We start from the raw sequence: 17,128 nt of genomic DNA, 5'->3' as shown, positions 1-17,128 counted from the left end.
CGGATGCACAGTGTCAAAGAACTACCTTCCACACTTTTATCTTGCACGGTTTTTAAAGTTTTAAACAAATAATTTTGCTAATTAATTTTAAATTGCTCCAAAAATATTGTTTGATGCAATTGAATATTTATTAAGTTTTAGCAAAAAAATAAGTTGTTTTATTAAAATGTCCTTATTTCTATAAATATTTACTGTAGGTTTACTAAATTTTATTTAGTTATTTCAATTAATAACTAAAGTAATCCATGCAAGTTAAAAGCATATTGCTTGATTTTCTGGCATAGGATGTATAAAAATATTTGTTTTCTTTCATAATTTCTAGTAGGTGTCCAAAACCTCTTAAAGCTTTAAAATTTATAGCTGGTATTGTTAAATTGCATGAATTGAAGTTAAAAGTCTTAAAGTTAAAAAACAACACCTCTAAAGTTAAAAAATAATCCTTTAAGTATTTCTTGAAATTTTTTAAAAAAAAATGTCAAAAACACTTCTACTTTGTGTGCGTGTACTGTATTATTATATATGTTATATATGATTATATTATATACTGTATTATACACATGTGTATTTCGAATCATGAACAAAAATTTTATTAATATATTTTTTATGATACATAAAGAGTTTGGCTACAGCATGTACTGAATTGTAAATGTAATTTTTTTCTTTACCTAAGTCAAACAAACAAATGAATGAAAAATTATTAAGAATAAATTGCACTTTTTGTTGAGTGAAAAAAATTAGTTTAATGTACTTAGCATTAAGAAACATTTAAATAAAATAAATAATTTCCCCCAAAGATCTGTTTTCTTAAAAATACAATAAAATACTTAGATGTTGAATAACACTAAACTAAATAGTATTTCAAGCATAATTTAACAATTGTGAGCCACAAAAAAGAAATAAACCAACCTCAGCCCTTCTGCTCTGAGCTTGAAAGAACACAGATTCTTTGTGACTACATCTGGGACAAACGTGATCCTCTGTCCTCGGCAAAGTAGGATCATGAATGACATCCGATACGATTTGCGTCAATTCACTACACAAAAGAAAGTTTTAAAAAGCACATTACATTTTAGAAAACAAAAAATACATAGACATTTTGAAATAGTTTGATATTGATTTAAAAACATAAGACATTTAAAATAGTATGATATTGATTTAAAAACATAAGACATTAGAAATAGTATGATATTGATTTAAAAGCATAATACATTTAAAGGTCAGGGAATTACCCTTAACACTGTCTTTAAAATAGATCCTTTAAAATTCTTGGGGGAAAACGAAATAAAAAATGTACCATGTAAATTGTTATTTAAGCAAAGAAAATACAAAAACGTTTTAAAATCTGACCAATTGAAGAAAGAATAATTAAAAATATAAAAACCAGTTAACTCAGTTAACCAGTTAACTCAGGGATTCCTCAATTTTGTCTTTCAAATCCTTCATTTCTTTAAGAAATCAAAAAGGTTTTGTTGTTTTCTACAGCAGTGATTCATTTAAGTTTTACAGTATTTTTACCTCACCTAAATATTAATTTGCAACCACGCATTTGTTTCCTTATATTTGCTTTATTTTTAAAAAGAATCTTAATACAAGTATATTAAGGGTGGGGATTATGGAACATTATTGATTTCTTTAATTAATTCCTTCTTAATGTTCAGAATTCAGATTTTTGTTAGAAATTTTAAGCCCAACACTGAAAACAAAAAGCTATTTTATACAAAATTTACAACTATTACTTTTGAAAATATGAGTAATTTTTTTTATAATAAGAATAAAGAAGGCCTCTTTATTACCAAAGGGAAGTTCTAAATAAGCTTTTTTTCATTTTAATTTTCTTAAATAACCAAAAGTTGGATATTTGCACCACAATATCTTTCCAAACATGCAAGACAAAATATTTTCAGATAAATTAGGAGATATAGAACAGGCATTAATCAAGAATTTCTAAGAATTTTTTTTGACCAAATGCCAATCTGATTTTTGTTTGATTGGTAAATTAAATTGAATCAATTTTATCAATAAAAATGATTAACTTCTTGGACGTAATTGGCTAAAACAAGTTGGCGGCAATGATTAAAACAATGCCAGGCTATAATATTTGGAAAAGAACTCATAATTCGAACACTGACACCAGACTTTTTCCCTTCATGGCAACAAAATGCATTTAAATTTTGTTTTAAATAATTGTTGTCAAATGAAATTCATTTAAAGTCTGCATTAGAATTTCGAAAACTGATTCAGAACCTTACTTTTGCAGTTCAACTAATCTGACAAAGATAAAAGGTGCTTGCAGGAGACAGCTGGAGCCTCAACAATAATATCACAAGTTTTTAATTCCTGTCTCTGTAATTTTACAAAAATTTTATTTATTACCTTGTTGGAAATAAAGTCCACAATTTTGGTTGCTATTTTTCTTGAATAAATACCAAGGTTCCCACTAAAATTTTTTTTTAAAAAACTCAAGGACTTTTCAATGAGTTTTAAGGACCTAAAATCAATTTATTTTTTATTCAGCAATATAGTGAGTATGCTAAAATACATGTAAACCAGATTTCATAATTACGTAGAAGTAGAAATAGTATATTTTTAAAAGCACAATGCTCAGTTGACAAAAAAATTTATTCACTAAATTTATCAAGTAAGTTTACATTGTTTAATAGTTGTAGATTGCTTAATACATATAGCTTACAGCTAGCTCCCAATGCAAAGGTCTAATAGTTATCAGATTATATATATTATTATTGGCTGATAGTTTTATATAGATTAGAATATTGCTGTTTCAAATCACTTTGAAAACTACATAGAACTTTCCAATTGACATTGGATACTTGTGAAAACTGGAATACTGGAAAAACTTTTGAAAACTGGCATCAGACAGTGAAACTTTTCATGAAAATAAATGAAGCAAATTGTATGAAACCAGTGATTAATACTAGGCATGGTTTGGTTCAATATTTTTTATCCCACAATTGATTTCTCCCACACCCTACTTGTATTTTGTCATCCAATCATAATCACAGAAGAGGTAAATAAATATATGGGGTCTTGAACTCTCACTTCTCTGACCTTAACTATCCTTAAGAAAATGACAAATGGATGAATGAGAAATGAAGGAAGAGCAATGATTTGAATTTCTATCAATTCCACTTGAATTTTTTCGTGCTTTTATGCAAGTATGAGTGATTTTAATTTTGAGAAAATCAAATACTTTTTAAGTACTCTATCACAGAATTCAAGGACTTTCAAGGTTTTACAAGTACCATGAGAACCCTGAAAGCCACTATTCAGTTCATTTTGTATTTGCAGATCAATCTTCAATGTCCGAGAATAGACGATAATGTTTGGTCAAACTGTACACAGTAATAAATATAGTTGACTGAATTTTTCATTAATTTTAGCAAAAACTTTGCATATCGCATTAATTTTTGACTGTTTAAAGTTGTTCTGACATAAGTTGAAATATTTTGAAATAATGTTTTTATTTTATTTTTATAACAGTCGTTGAACACCCAACCCAATTTTTGAGTTTACGACTACTAATGTTCAACTCTGTACCCTTGTAATTTTGAACCAATCCAGAAGACAAGGAAACTCCTGGATCAGTATCCCTAGACGTATCATTTGCTATGGGAAGATGGCTGGACACAAACCAGACTGATTTAACGTGCATCAGTCACTATTTACTACATGAGAAGTCTGCGGTCGGCAGGAATTGAACCCACGACTTCTTGGACATGGACCCAGTGCCCTACTTCAGGGGTAATTGTGAGCCCAGCTAAAAAATCCTATAAATTTCTTCAATGAAATCATTAATGGCATATTTCAAAAAATTAGTGTCTTTATAAATTTAAATTATTGACATTTTCATAACATGAAATTCTAAATAAATTAAATGCAGCATAATTTAAATTAATAATTATATATAGTAAGTTTACTTATATCTCCAATCACATTGCTTATTCTACCAGAAAAAATATTTACAAATGAAAAAGATGCCAAGTATAAATTCTAGTTCCAATATTTTCAAATAAAATAAATAAGAATTTTTATACATAAAAGTGATGGATGATTTCTTGAAGTTTCTGGACGTTCAATTTCCAAATCGCGGTTAGAGGGTAATCCGGAAATCTGGATTTTTCCCGGAGTCCATCTCTTTTCATTGTAACGATGCTTGCTGATTCTTTTATATGTTTCTTGATAGCTCCACTTGGCAACTTTCCATTCTTTAGCCACATGAATATCCCTGGCTTTTGTGATATCCAATTTGTGACAAAAATCACACCCCGATTTCCCTTTTGACTATAAATTCCTAAGATTTAATCTTTTTGGAAAAATATTGAAGCATTTCTTGTGTCCAGCATTAAAGAAGATTAATTTTGTTTTTCTAGTTAATATTTCATGTTTTTTATGTACTGTCTTGGTTTTCTGTCTCTTTTTCCTTCAACCAATTCAAATCAATCATTCAGATTTTTTGGAGGAAAAAAAATCCATCTAACTTAGTTGTTTCTTTATTTTCAATTAAGTCAGAAATAATTGCTAGAATAATTGTTGAAATATGCACAGTACAAATCTACATTATATTTATTCCTGCAAAGTACGAATGGTATAATAATAATAAAAACCAATGGCACAAGTCATCAGTTTTTTTTATTAGTTACATGTGAATAAACTTTACCTTCAAAATAGATCACTTTAGCTTACTGTTCTGCAAACAACAAAACAAAAAAAGAAATGCTTCTGAAAGTGTGAAGTTAACTACACCAACATCAAACGTATCATCTTCCTCATACTATATGAAGTGATTTAAAAGTAACAAAACTGTCGTAACGAAAGGGTTAAAGCTTATGTTTTTTCCTGCTTTCTGAAGACACTAACAATAAAATTATCAAGCTAAATTTTTGTTACTCAATGCTAGAAGTGACAAGTAATTATGAATATGTAAAAATTGAGCATTAAGAATAAAGAAGAATATTCTATGGTAGTTGCAGTTTGGTTTAGAGAATAAGATATCTCTAATATCTTTATCAGAAATTTAAATTAAAAAACTAGAAAGATATTAAAACTAGAGCAGTATATTCCCCAGCTAAAATTTAAAGATAATAAACTAAGTCATTTCTTTTAAAGATTTTTCAATTAAAAAAATTTTTTTTTTAAATACTATGAGTTAAAAATAATTATAATAGTTAATATTATATAATTGATATATTTCTATGAAAATAGTTAAAATTTGTATTAAATATGATTAAATAATATGTTATGGAAAATTAAAATAAATACAAAGATAGTAAATTTAAAACAGATTCTTCTATCTAAGTGATTTTTAGCTGAATTAAGGACAAAACTTTTTCTAAAAGGAAAAGTTCAAAATGAGTATATGATGTCTAGTGTAATTTTTATAGAGTCTCCTTTCAATAACAATAAATGATTGATAATAGTTACAAATTACATTATGATTTGTGAATAAGTTTTTAGCTGAATTGAGAATGGTTAATTGACTGTTGAAGACAAGAAAATTAAATTATATATTGAAAGAAAAATCATTGAATAAATGCTTTACCTATATGCAGACAAGATAGCACATTAATGTTAAGATAATACTAATATGATAAAAAAAACCAACATTTTAACTAATTTGATTAATCTTATTATTTAATTAACTAATTTGATTAATTGAATAATAAGAAGTGTTCAACAATACACAAATATGAAAAGGCAGCAATTAAAGTTAAAGGAGAAAACATAAAGTTGAAACTTTTTTTTCGTGTGTAAAATTTTAGAAACTAACTCTTATTTAATTTATACTTAAACCATCAGATGATTAACAGGAATTTATCGATTGCTTAAAAAGTAAATAAAAATAATTACAGTATGAATATATAAATGAAAAGTAAACTTGGTACAACTGTATCAAGAAAGAAAAAGGCTGATATATACATGTAATTGTTTTAACATATTTTGAATATAGCAAGTAGTTGGGAATCCGAAATAGTACTTTAAAATCACAGAATATTTTATTTAATGCAAAATAGAGCCAGGTCCTCGATAGATAGCTACATTATGCTAGTTGGATTGAGAAAGACATGACCTTGGTGAGGATTTTTATATCTTTCTGAACAATGTATTTAAATATTTATAGAACTTAGTAACATGAAACTTTCCCATAACACATCATCACATTTTCGAAAGTAATTAAATCAATATTAATACACTCTTTGTGAAAAAGGTTTTAATTAACTGACTGCACATTAAATATAATCTATTTATAGAAAAAAATATTTCTATATTATATTCTCACACACTCTATATTCTGGTCAATATAAACATAAACTTGTAAACAGTATGACAAAACAGTTTATATAACACCAAAATGTTATTTGATTATGTTATGATAAGTTTATAATAATCAAACAGTGTAGTGAATGTAATAAGCAAAAATTATACTAAATTTGTAAATGTTTTATCACAAAAACAATTATTTGAATTTTTATCATTATTTTCCTTCAGATTTAATGATTTTTTATGATGTCAAATACAATAACCAAATATCCATTTTTTGTGGATTTTTTTTAAAAACAAAATTAACTTGTCAACTAACTTTACTTTCAAACAGGTTTTTTTTTACACATCCAGTGAAATTAATATCTATAAAAAGTTTCAGAATACAAAGACATAAAGAATTACAGCATCACTTTAGATCAAAACTTGTTGAAAACTAATTAAATTTTCATTTTTAATTAGAAATCTTACAACATAAGTAACAATGTTCACTAAAATCAATATCTGTTGATTATTTGACTATAATTTAAATGTTACTGTCAAACAAAAATCTTGCATCAGTAAGAACAATAAATAGATAAAATAAAGAATTGTTTTAAAGTATAAAATACATTTAAATTCCACTTACTCCACTTCATGGGTAATTTTATTGACATAGATACAATTGTTAGTGGTCACTTCTTGATAGTCACAGTTTCGGCACTGAAATAAAAATATCATACATAAATAACGTGTAAAAAAACTTTCACAAAATACTAGAAGAAGTAGAGAAACTGGGAAAATCAAGCACAGGGTTCCCACTCAATTTTGGAAAAAAAAATTCAAGGACCCATTCAGTATGACGGTTAATATACTAAAGTACACGTCAACAAGATTTTATAATTACATTAAAGCAGAAATTGCATATTTTCAAAGCACAAAGCTTATTTGACAAAATAATAATAATAATATTAATAATAATTTAATTTATCAGCTACTGATGCAAATGGTTGACAGTTATATTGCTACTTCAAATCACTTTGAAAAATTTCAATTGACATAAATTGACTAAAAAAACTCCAATTGACAGTAGCGAACATTTAAAAACTAGCACCAGTGAAACTTTTCATGAAAAATTTGATGAAGTAAATTAGAATTAATAAAAAATGAAATTACATTAAACAAGCATAGTAAATAATTAATGAAGTTTATGTAATTGCATGGTTATAAAAATATAAATACTTTTTTTAAAAAATATGCTAAATTTAAATTTCAGGTTACAGGAAATGTATATAATTAGATAAAATATCAAAATATATCCATTTAGCACATCTGTTTCAATTTTAATAACACATTATCGATTTTGTTACTTTGGAATATCAGTAATGTATTTTAAACACAATAAAATCTATTGTAGAACAATATTTTACAGAAAACTAAGTAAGAAATATGAAGCTTTATTTTCTTTAAAATAGATCCAAAAAATGCGAAGCAAGATTTAAAATTTTATGAACATGCAAAATCTTTAAAAATCACATTTATACAAATCTAGATATACTACACGTAAATCAAACTTATAAGAAGGGTGAAGTAAGCCTCGAAGTTTGAGTAAATCATGTATCACAATGTGCTATTTGTAAACTGAAATCGAATTGTGGTGTATGTTTCTTAATCAGAACAATATGAATATCAGATATAACCAAACACAGGAACTAACAAGATGTAAAACATGTGATTAGATAATAATTGTGATCATTATGAGGGAAATTGTAATTTGTTGCCTAAAAGTTACTTATTTTAGAACAAATCTGCGTGATTCATAAATCATTTTGATGAGAATTGCAAGCACTAATTCTTAAATCTCTTTTATATGAATCGCAATGCATAATTCTCAGATCCTTCTAATACCATGTAAACTACTTGAATAAGAATTTTGATGCACGATTCTGAAATTACTTAAATACATATCACGTTACATGATTCAGAAATAACTTTAACTGAAATCATGTGTGTTTGATAAATCATTTTTTAATGTGAATCATGATGTGTGACAAAAACTAAAAAATGCTAGAAATTTCAGCTTTCTAAACATTAGAAATGAACGATAATCTGGAGTGAAAAATCTAGGAGAGAAAATTTTTGTATCTTCTTTGACCCCTTTTCACTTCAACATTAAAAATTGCATCTACCAGAATTTCTATAATTTTCGTCTAACATATTATTTTTTTACTGCTGTCTTGTAAGAAAGATTAGTATCATTTTAATTCCAAAAAATCAAGTAATTTTCAAGTACCCTGTGGCAGAATTCAAGGATTTTTCAGGGCTCTGATTTTTTTCAACAAAATTCAAGGTTTTTCAAGTACTGCGGGAACCCTGAAGTAACTATCTATGGTTTAATTAATATTTTTTTCATTTATTTATTTAAAAGAAAAATACGATTAAACATAGTTATTTCTTGACCCTGTGGCAGAATTTTTTTGAGCTATCTGTGACAAAACTCTCTAGCACTAATATCTTTCTGCAAGATACTTTAATAATAACAAAAGCGCCGCGTTTTCAAAAAAGATAAATAAATTAAAAAAAGTATAATTTTTTTTTAAATTCCAACATATCAGGAATTTTTTATTCTAATATTATGGGTGATATTCTCAAATTTTGTTGAGGGAGGGGGAGCTCCCAAATTATTTTCTTTTTCTCATTTTGTAAATAGATCATGTAATTGCTGGAAAAAAGGTGGACAACGAAATCGCGCAAATCGGATTTCTCAAATGTGTTTCATTTCGAGATTAGGTTGTGGCAATAAAAAAATATTGGACTTAGAAACGAGAAATCAATTGCAATAACAGCCAAAAATTAGATAGAATTATTGCCTTAGAAAGAAAGTAAATACTCAAACGCATGATTCGAATTTTCTATATTGTTTGAAAGATACCGGGATATTTAAAATCCACATGAAAATCAATAGCTGCAGAAAATACAATCAAAACATTACATTGATTTATGATACTATCGGGGTAAATTGAGCTTGTCAAAAAGTTATTATCTAAATGTATGGTTCAAATGTTACGTGTAAATTTTTGTAAAAAATAAAAAAAATTTTAAAAACTTTTTGAAAGAACAGCATTCTGTGACAATGTCCCCGTGATTCTGCCATGGGGTTTCTTGATGCTTACGATTTCTATACTGAAATGTTAGACAGAGTATCTACTACATTTTCAAATTCATCACATTCCATGATTAATTTCTAGAATTTTACATGACTTAACGAGGTTACTATTTTCACTAAAACTACTATTTTACAAAAACACAACAATAAATTAAAAAAAGCATTATAATAACATTAATTGAAATGATAGGTATAACCGAAACTGCTATACTCTGCATCTTCATATTTATAGATTTTAAATTTAAAAAACAGAGCAAAGAAAGAGTTGAAGCAATAAAATGGCTGAAAAAAATACAAAAGCAAATAATTTGCCAATGACTGGCTTGCTTTAGCTAGAATTTTAAATTGATAAAAAAAAATAACAATAACAATAATTCTGAAATCACAGAAGTTTAAAAGATAATTCGCTCTAGAAATAATGTTTTTTCTTTCATATTTTGAAACACCATAATTTTTAAAGAAAATGTTAAAAACATTTTATATTTTAATAAAATATGGGTCCATGATTTTGTTACAAATTCAGATATTCGGAGCACCATGAAATTGGAGGTGGGGTAAATTTCATTTCAAAAATTAGATTTTTTGGCGACCTAAATTGATGAATTTCCATGACTTTAAAAAAAAAAAATAGTTAAAAACATGACAAATTTTGTTCAATACGAAAATTCACTGCTTTCCATGATTTCACATGACTTTCCAGGCTCACAGATACCCTGGTTAGAATATAACTTATAAATAACATGCTGAAAAAAGAAAATCACTTAGAAAATGTTGCAGAAGAAACTACCTTTTATAAAATATTACCTTTCTATGGTGCTATTTATATATTCTTATTCATTTAATTAAAAAGAAAAAATACATCCATAAAATCAAGCAATAGCAAAAAATCTAAACATTTTAAAATAGACTTACAGCATACAAAAGAACTTTATTTTCCTTGTCTTCCCTCGGATATAACATGTTGTTACTAAAATTCAGAAAAAAATAGTATTAAATTTATGATACAAAATTAAATACATAGTATTAAATTTTAACAATAAAAGAAAAAGTATGCAAAAAAAGAAATTGGGAAACAACATTAAGCAATTAAATTGAAATAGAATGTAAAATATTATTTCAAATTAAGATAGAGTAAGATGGAGATAATTTCTAAACTTAAATTAAAAACGGAGATCTTAACATTTAAATTTAGAAATTATCTAAGAAAGTTTTAATGTCAACAGGTACTGAGTACCTATAATTAAAGAAATAGCCAATAATTACAAAGAATCCCACAATATTTTTTATAGATATTTTAGGAAAAATACATCACTTTATTTAAATATATTGAATATATTGAACCTGTTATTGGGAAATTTTCATATACATCTGAAATATTTATTTTATCAAGTAAAAAGAAGTTTCACCATCAACAAGTGGTAATGGACCCCACTTGTTTGTATGACAAAAATATTGTAATAAATCAATATTTGATCTAAAAACAATTAAATGGAGACTTAATTTGCTATTTAAATAAAATATAAAATTACATTACCAATATTATTTATACAATATTTTTGTCATACAAATATGTTTTCTAATAAAATAAAAAATTGTTCTGGAAAAATCATTATGCATATGCATGGCAATAAAACTTTTTTACGTAGCCACCTCCTCTATTTACGACTACTTTTGGGAAGCACAGAATTTTTTCTATAGACTTAATGTTGAAGAAATCCTTTAAGAGAAACTATTAAAACCTCTCCCAGCGACTGTTTAAAACCTCTGCACAAAATGCAGAAAAGGTCAAATAAGGAAAAATATCAAAACAAAAAATATTAATAAAACAAAATAAGTAGATTAAACTGAATTCTAAATATTTGTGTGATATTCTAATTTAGACAATCTTCCTTTTGACAATCTTCGAAAGAGGTCTTAACAACCTCATGTTGCAGTCAAAGTGCACTTACGACAATGAAATCACTAATTTAGAGTGGAAAGTTAAATTAGAAAAAAAAGTTACTACAGAAAAAACTAAGCATCTCAAACAAACCTCCTTTCATTTTTTAAAGCTAACTAATATTTATGATATAAAATTAAATGCAAACTGAAACAAAAAAAAAAAAAAAAATAATAGCTTACTTATTAAAAATAATTCTATCATTTATTAAATGGTAAATTTGTCTTTACACATAATTATATCAGTAAGGATACTTTCATATTGATGATAATTCTAATTTTCACTACGTCAACAGAAGTGGCATTTCCGAGGCAAGAAAATAACACACAGAAATTTAAAAGATAATTCGCTTTAGAATGATGTTTTTTAAAGAACATGGCCATAATTTTTAAAGAACATAATAAAACATTTTATATTTTAATAAAATATGACTGAGTAGGGATTTTGTTACAAATTCAGACATTTGGAACACCATGAAATTGGGGGGCGGGAAAAATTCTATTTTAAAAATTAGATTTCTCGGGAACCTAAACTCATGACATTTCAAGACAAATTTTTTTCAAAACCGATACTCATGACTTTCCATGATTTCTCATGACTTTTCAGGTGTGTTTCAGACTTGTATGCTAAAAAAAAAAAAAAAATAAGTAGAACTTTGTTCAGGGGTGGGTATGAGTCATACTCTAACAGTTGGTCCCTTTCTGCGGCTTTTTTAAAGTTTCTCTTGGGCTGCAACATGGCCATTATTTTATGAAGATCTTTTCCCACAACAGTTGAGGTAAAAGTATTTAAGGAAAGTTGAACTGACAAAGTAATATTTTTAATTAATAAAATTGAATCACATAGTTTAACTTGCAGACATAGAATTACTTAATGAAATGAACAAATAAGTAATATCTTGTCAAATAATACAGTCATAAGATGATTACCATTCTTGACAGAACTTGATACCAACAAAACCGGGTCCACCTGCGCTAACTGGTCCAGTTTTCTGGCTAAAACTTAAAACGAGCTTGTTTTAATATCAGAAATTTAATAATAACACTGTTGAAAACAGAAATATTGATCATCAAAATGAAGCATTTTTTAAAAAATAAAAATATAATCAAACCGAAGAAACGTTTTACTAGTTAAGCATATTACAACCCTTATTGAGTATTAAATAAATAATTCCAAGAAATTGAATCGGTATGATATGACTTGATTAAAAACTTCACTCACTTCAAAAATATATAATTATTTCCAACTTGTATGATGCGAATGAAGTTTTGAATCAAGTAATACCTTAAGTGAGTAGTTACAGAAATTAATGGATGGATACAGAGAATTTTCTTTCCAAAATATGTCTGAAGTACTCACGACATTTTGAAGGGTTATTAGTAATAAATTAGAATTCGGGACGAGTTCTTCTAACAAGTATTGACAAAACAAGCTGACATTTACTTGGTATTTATTTTAGTATAGTTCGCTTTTATCTTCTTGTTTCTGCCCAGCTTTACACTAATTTAACTTATTTGTTAATTTGCGCTTGTAATCTTCTGCTTTAGAAGGATATTGTATATCTCTGAAAAAATTAATATCTTTCATGAGAAGCAAGTTAAAATCGTGTATTGTTTCAGTTAAAATTTCAACATTTCAGTATCTTAAATAAACTTTTCCAAGTTGAAATATTCTTACAGCGTTTAAATATAAATTCCGTTTCCTTGAGCAAGGTAGCGTGGCCGAGTGGTCTAAGGCGCTGGTTTTAGGCACCAGTCTGTTAAAGGCGTGGGTTCGAATCCCACCGCTATCATACGTATATTTTTATAAATTTGTGTTCTCATAAACCATTTAAAACAAAAAAATTAAATACCAATTTCTCAAATTATTAGTTATCTGGAAGATTATTTCTGTCTTCATTTATCGCAAACTTACACAAATATACCAATTTAAAAAAGCAATATATTAAAAAAATTAAGTCATTCAATTAAAATTTTTTGACTTAAGATATTTAATCTCTTAAAAAATACTATCATTATTTTTCAGAATATTAATACATTTCATCATTATTTATGATGAATTTTTTTGTATATAAATACTCAACTTTTGGAAATGCTTTAGATTTTTTGAAAAAAACCACCCCAACTTTCAAAATATTAATAATAATAATAGTAATTAGATGAATAAGGGAAAAAAATAAGGGGTAAAAAACTTATTAATAACTATAAATAGTAATAAATTGCATACTATAGTAAATAGAAACTAACTATAACTTGTTATTTATATTTATTTACTTATTTTCTATTTTTATATTATAATAGTGCATGCACACGTTTAAGAATTTTTTTTCTTCGAGAGATTAAGTAGAAATTCACAGAAAAGAGAAAGATACAGCGTATTTCGTATTGTATGTAAGGAATATAAATCGAATTAAAATTGTATAAAAATTATTATTAATAATTATTTTATTACAAAAATTATTATAAATTTTGATATTAAAATTAATATCAAAACGAAGAATGGCATTTTTTCCTCCAATAGAAACGCTTTTCATATTTATGTGCTCCATAAATTTTTATCTGATTTGAATAAAAATTTCGCAACGTATATTATTTCGTGATTTAATATAAGTCCAGTCCCGCAGTGGACTGATCGTTAAGACACGGTTCCCAGCAGATCACCGAAGTCAAGCATCACTGGCTACGGTCAGTGTGCGGTATTGGTCCTCGTTAAACTGTGCTACCGTAAAGTGCTCGACTTCGCGCGCAGGTCGTCGGGCTACCGAAACGGGGGGGGGGGCATCCCCTCCGCAGAGGATCAAAATTGTGATGGCATGTCTTCGGATCATCCTTCGGGATGTTTCCCAGACCGTCGCCAATAGCCCATTGCGCAGCTCTAGTGCGACGTAAATTAACAACAACAATAATATAAGTCCGATAATTATTTATTAAATGTAGTTTTTTATATTTATTTTTTATTTTATTTTTTTATATAATCTTTTTTTTTGTTGATGTTTCAAAGGTTTGGCTCAAACCCAGATTATTAAGTTCTTTATCTATGCAGCCATTTTATTACATTTCCTTAAAAATACATTGATAAAATATAAATACATATTTCTTTAAATATTGGAAGAAAATTTCAAAAGCTATTGCGGCCGTTGTTAGTAGGCGTTACAGGAGAATAATCAGTCATTGCTAGTTCAGTAAACAAGTTTAGTTATTTATTTAACTTCGACGGTTTTATTAACTAGCTTTCATGCGCATGTGGGTAGAATTATGCAAGCGAAATTTTGATCACTTTACTACTAAAACTACTGTAAAGAGGTTCTGGACTTGGACTGGCACGGACTCCTGATAAAATTTCCATCAATTGTTTTTCATTGCTTTTAAACAACCGTTAGGTTGTTATTATTAATAATAATAAATGCACAGTTTATAAGGTATAAAAAATGACAGCGATCTGCTCAAGAGCGCCGGCAGAATAATATAAAAGGGGGTGCAACTCTCTAACAAACTATCCCCCCCCCCAAAAAAAAAGCGAATTTTTTTAAAAAAAATATTCTGTTATTACATTTTGTTTTGTTATTACATATACTTTCTTCTGTTAATTTTTTTAAGATAGATTTCTTCATTGTTAACAAGATATTTTTCAAAAAAAGTACGAATTTCTTGCAAATTTTGCCATGAGAAACTGTATTGATGGCGCTGGCATAGCTACTGACTTCACAAATAACTACAAACAGTAGTTTCGTATACTAACGAGTTTCTGCATGCTTTACATTGGTATTTATTGCGTTGATGAAGTTTTACAGTTGTGAGAAGTCAGTTTGTGTTATACACCTTTGTTAAGCGAAATAACTAATAGAAAGTATAATATTACTTATATTTAATTAAATGAAATTTAAAAATATATCTTAGATATCTGCCAAGTTTGTGCATGCTCAGTGTGCATAAGAAAAGAATCAAAGATGACTCAGAATTTATTGAGAAAGTTATAAACAGATTTGGACAAAAAACAAGACGATTACAGTTCTTGTTTTATTAAACAATTTTTTAATTGTTATGTATCAATAATTACTTAATTATTTGCTTTTCAATAAAAATATGTTTAACCCTTTGGTTGCGGCTGGTACAGCATATGTACCGGTAGAAAAAACTTCTTTTATTGCGGCGCTGGATCAACAGTTGTACCGGTGGTTCTCTTCCCCCTTTTCTACTAGACCGTCATCGCTCCTGTCATTTCTTCAAGAACCCCCTGTAATTTGCTCCTATTGTTGAAAAAAGACTTCACGTGTGCTCACTTTCGATTCGAATTGGCTGAAATATTTTTCTCTGTTATTATCAGTTGGCGAGTTTCGAGCTATGAGAATTTCTTTCATTCCCTTTGAAAGTTTAGTATCATTTTATTCGTGATCATTTCAGCGACATTTAGCGAATCCTTGTTTATTGTTTTTCGATTAATTTCTTTGTTAGTTACGTTTATTTTTTGTTTGCGTTTTTGTTAATTTTTTTAAGCTTTTGCTTTAATGTTCTAATTAAATTTTTATTTACGTTTTATTTTTTAATTTGTTACTTTCGTTTTGCATTTTTTTATTCTTTTTACATTAAAAGAATTTTTCGCATCTTTAAGAAAATTTTTATTTACGTTTTATTTTTTAATTTGTTACTTTCGTTTTGCATTTTTTTATTCTTTTTACATTAAAAGAATTTTTCGCATCTTTAAGATGCCACGTAGAGGGAGACCACTCACTCAAGATGAAATCCATAAGATAATGAATGATTTTGATGATGAAACATACGCTGATTCAGAATCTGAGTGTGAGGAGGAAGAAGAAAAAAATGAAGTGGATGAAATTGATAGTGAGGATGAATCTATGGATAATTGTCAATCAAATTCTGCAACTTCCAATTTAAAAGCAGTAGAAAGAGTATTTCAATGGAAGGAACCATCTTTTGATGATAAAGTAAATGTTTTGCCGTTTACTGGAAACTTTGGATTAAATGAAAAACATAAAGATTTGAAAAGAGAAGTCGAATTCTTTGAACTTTTCTTTAGTGATAAATTGTTCAATAATTATCTTCTAAGCATTTAAATTATGTTTGTACTAAAATAGCACAAAATTATTATGGAAACAAAGTACTGTATATTTTTTTACATGAGTAATATGCTGTTTCATAGGGTTAAAGGGAAAATCTAATCAACCGTTTGGAACTCTGAATCTAACGTGCACAAAAAGATGAAAGTAATAATTATTAAAAAGATAAAAGAAAGATAATTAATTATTAAACGAAATATTGAATTTTGCCTAGTATGATTGAGTAAATGAAGTTCAATTATTTTTTGTATTCCAGTCTATAGCACAAGATTAGTATGAAAACAAAGTATTGTATATTTTTTACATGAGTAATATGCTGTTTCATAGGGTTAAAGGGAAATCTAATCAACCGTTTGAAACTCTGAATTTAACGTGCACAAAAAAATTAATGCATGTGTAAATTTTTTCATTGGTAATTTTATGGAATCTAACTTTTGAAACCGCTTAGAAAATGTTTCAGATTTCTTTCTTTTTTAAAACAAAGGAAGAAAAAAAACACATTTATAATATTAATTTATTGTGAAAAAATACTGTTAAAAACCGAAAAGAAAAAAAATTAAATATTTGTGGAAAGATGATGGAGCATCTATGGAAAGGTTTTCAATGCGTGACCTTGAACAGGAAGTTTAGTCACAATGAAACTATCTCTGCTTTTCAAACATTTATATGTGATTAACTACTGAACCATTTTAAA

The 17,128-nt window shown here is 27.1% G+C and overlaps 1 protein-coding gene and 1 non-coding gene across 2 annotated transcripts in view; one reads left to right on the top strand and one right to left on the bottom strand.

Moving 5' to 3' along the window:
- The window catches only part of Polr2I (RNA polymerase II subunit RpII15), a 31,090-nt gene extending 18,236 nt beyond the window's left edge, over window positions 1–12,854 (bottom strand). Inside the window, exons 1-5 of the mRNA XM_071182887.2 lie at window positions 12,720–12,854; window positions 12,290–12,361; window positions 10,334–10,388; window positions 6,905–6,978; window positions 907–1,033 (exon numbers count right to left, since the gene is read on the bottom strand). Of these exons, the coding sequence (XP_071038988.1) occupies window positions 907–1,033; window positions 6,905–6,978; window positions 10,334–10,388; window positions 12,290–12,361; window positions 12,720–12,724 (333 nt within the window). The 5' untranslated portion in view covers window positions 12,725–12,854. The remainder of the gene's footprint in view (window positions 1–906; window positions 1,034–6,904; window positions 6,979–10,333; window positions 10,389–12,289; window positions 12,362–12,719) is intronic.
- Window positions 12,855–13,071: 217 nt separating this feature from the next.
- TRNAL-UAG (transfer RNA leucine (anticodon UAG)) lies at window positions 13,072–13,152 on the top strand. Its single transcript has one exon. It is a non-coding gene; the product is annotated as a tRNA-Leu (tRNA).
- The last annotated feature ends 3,976 nt before the right edge of the window (window positions 13,153–17,128 follow it).

This window comes from Parasteatoda tepidariorum, chromosome 4, assembly GCF_982258835.1.
Source record: "Parasteatoda tepidariorum strain Cologne lab strain chromosome 4, Ptep-v5.0, whole genome shotgun sequence".
Lineage (NCBI taxonomy): Eukaryota > Metazoa > Arthropoda > Arachnida > Araneae > Theridiidae > Parasteatoda > Parasteatoda tepidariorum.
This window is presented reverse-complemented; position numbering and strand designations above follow the sequence as displayed.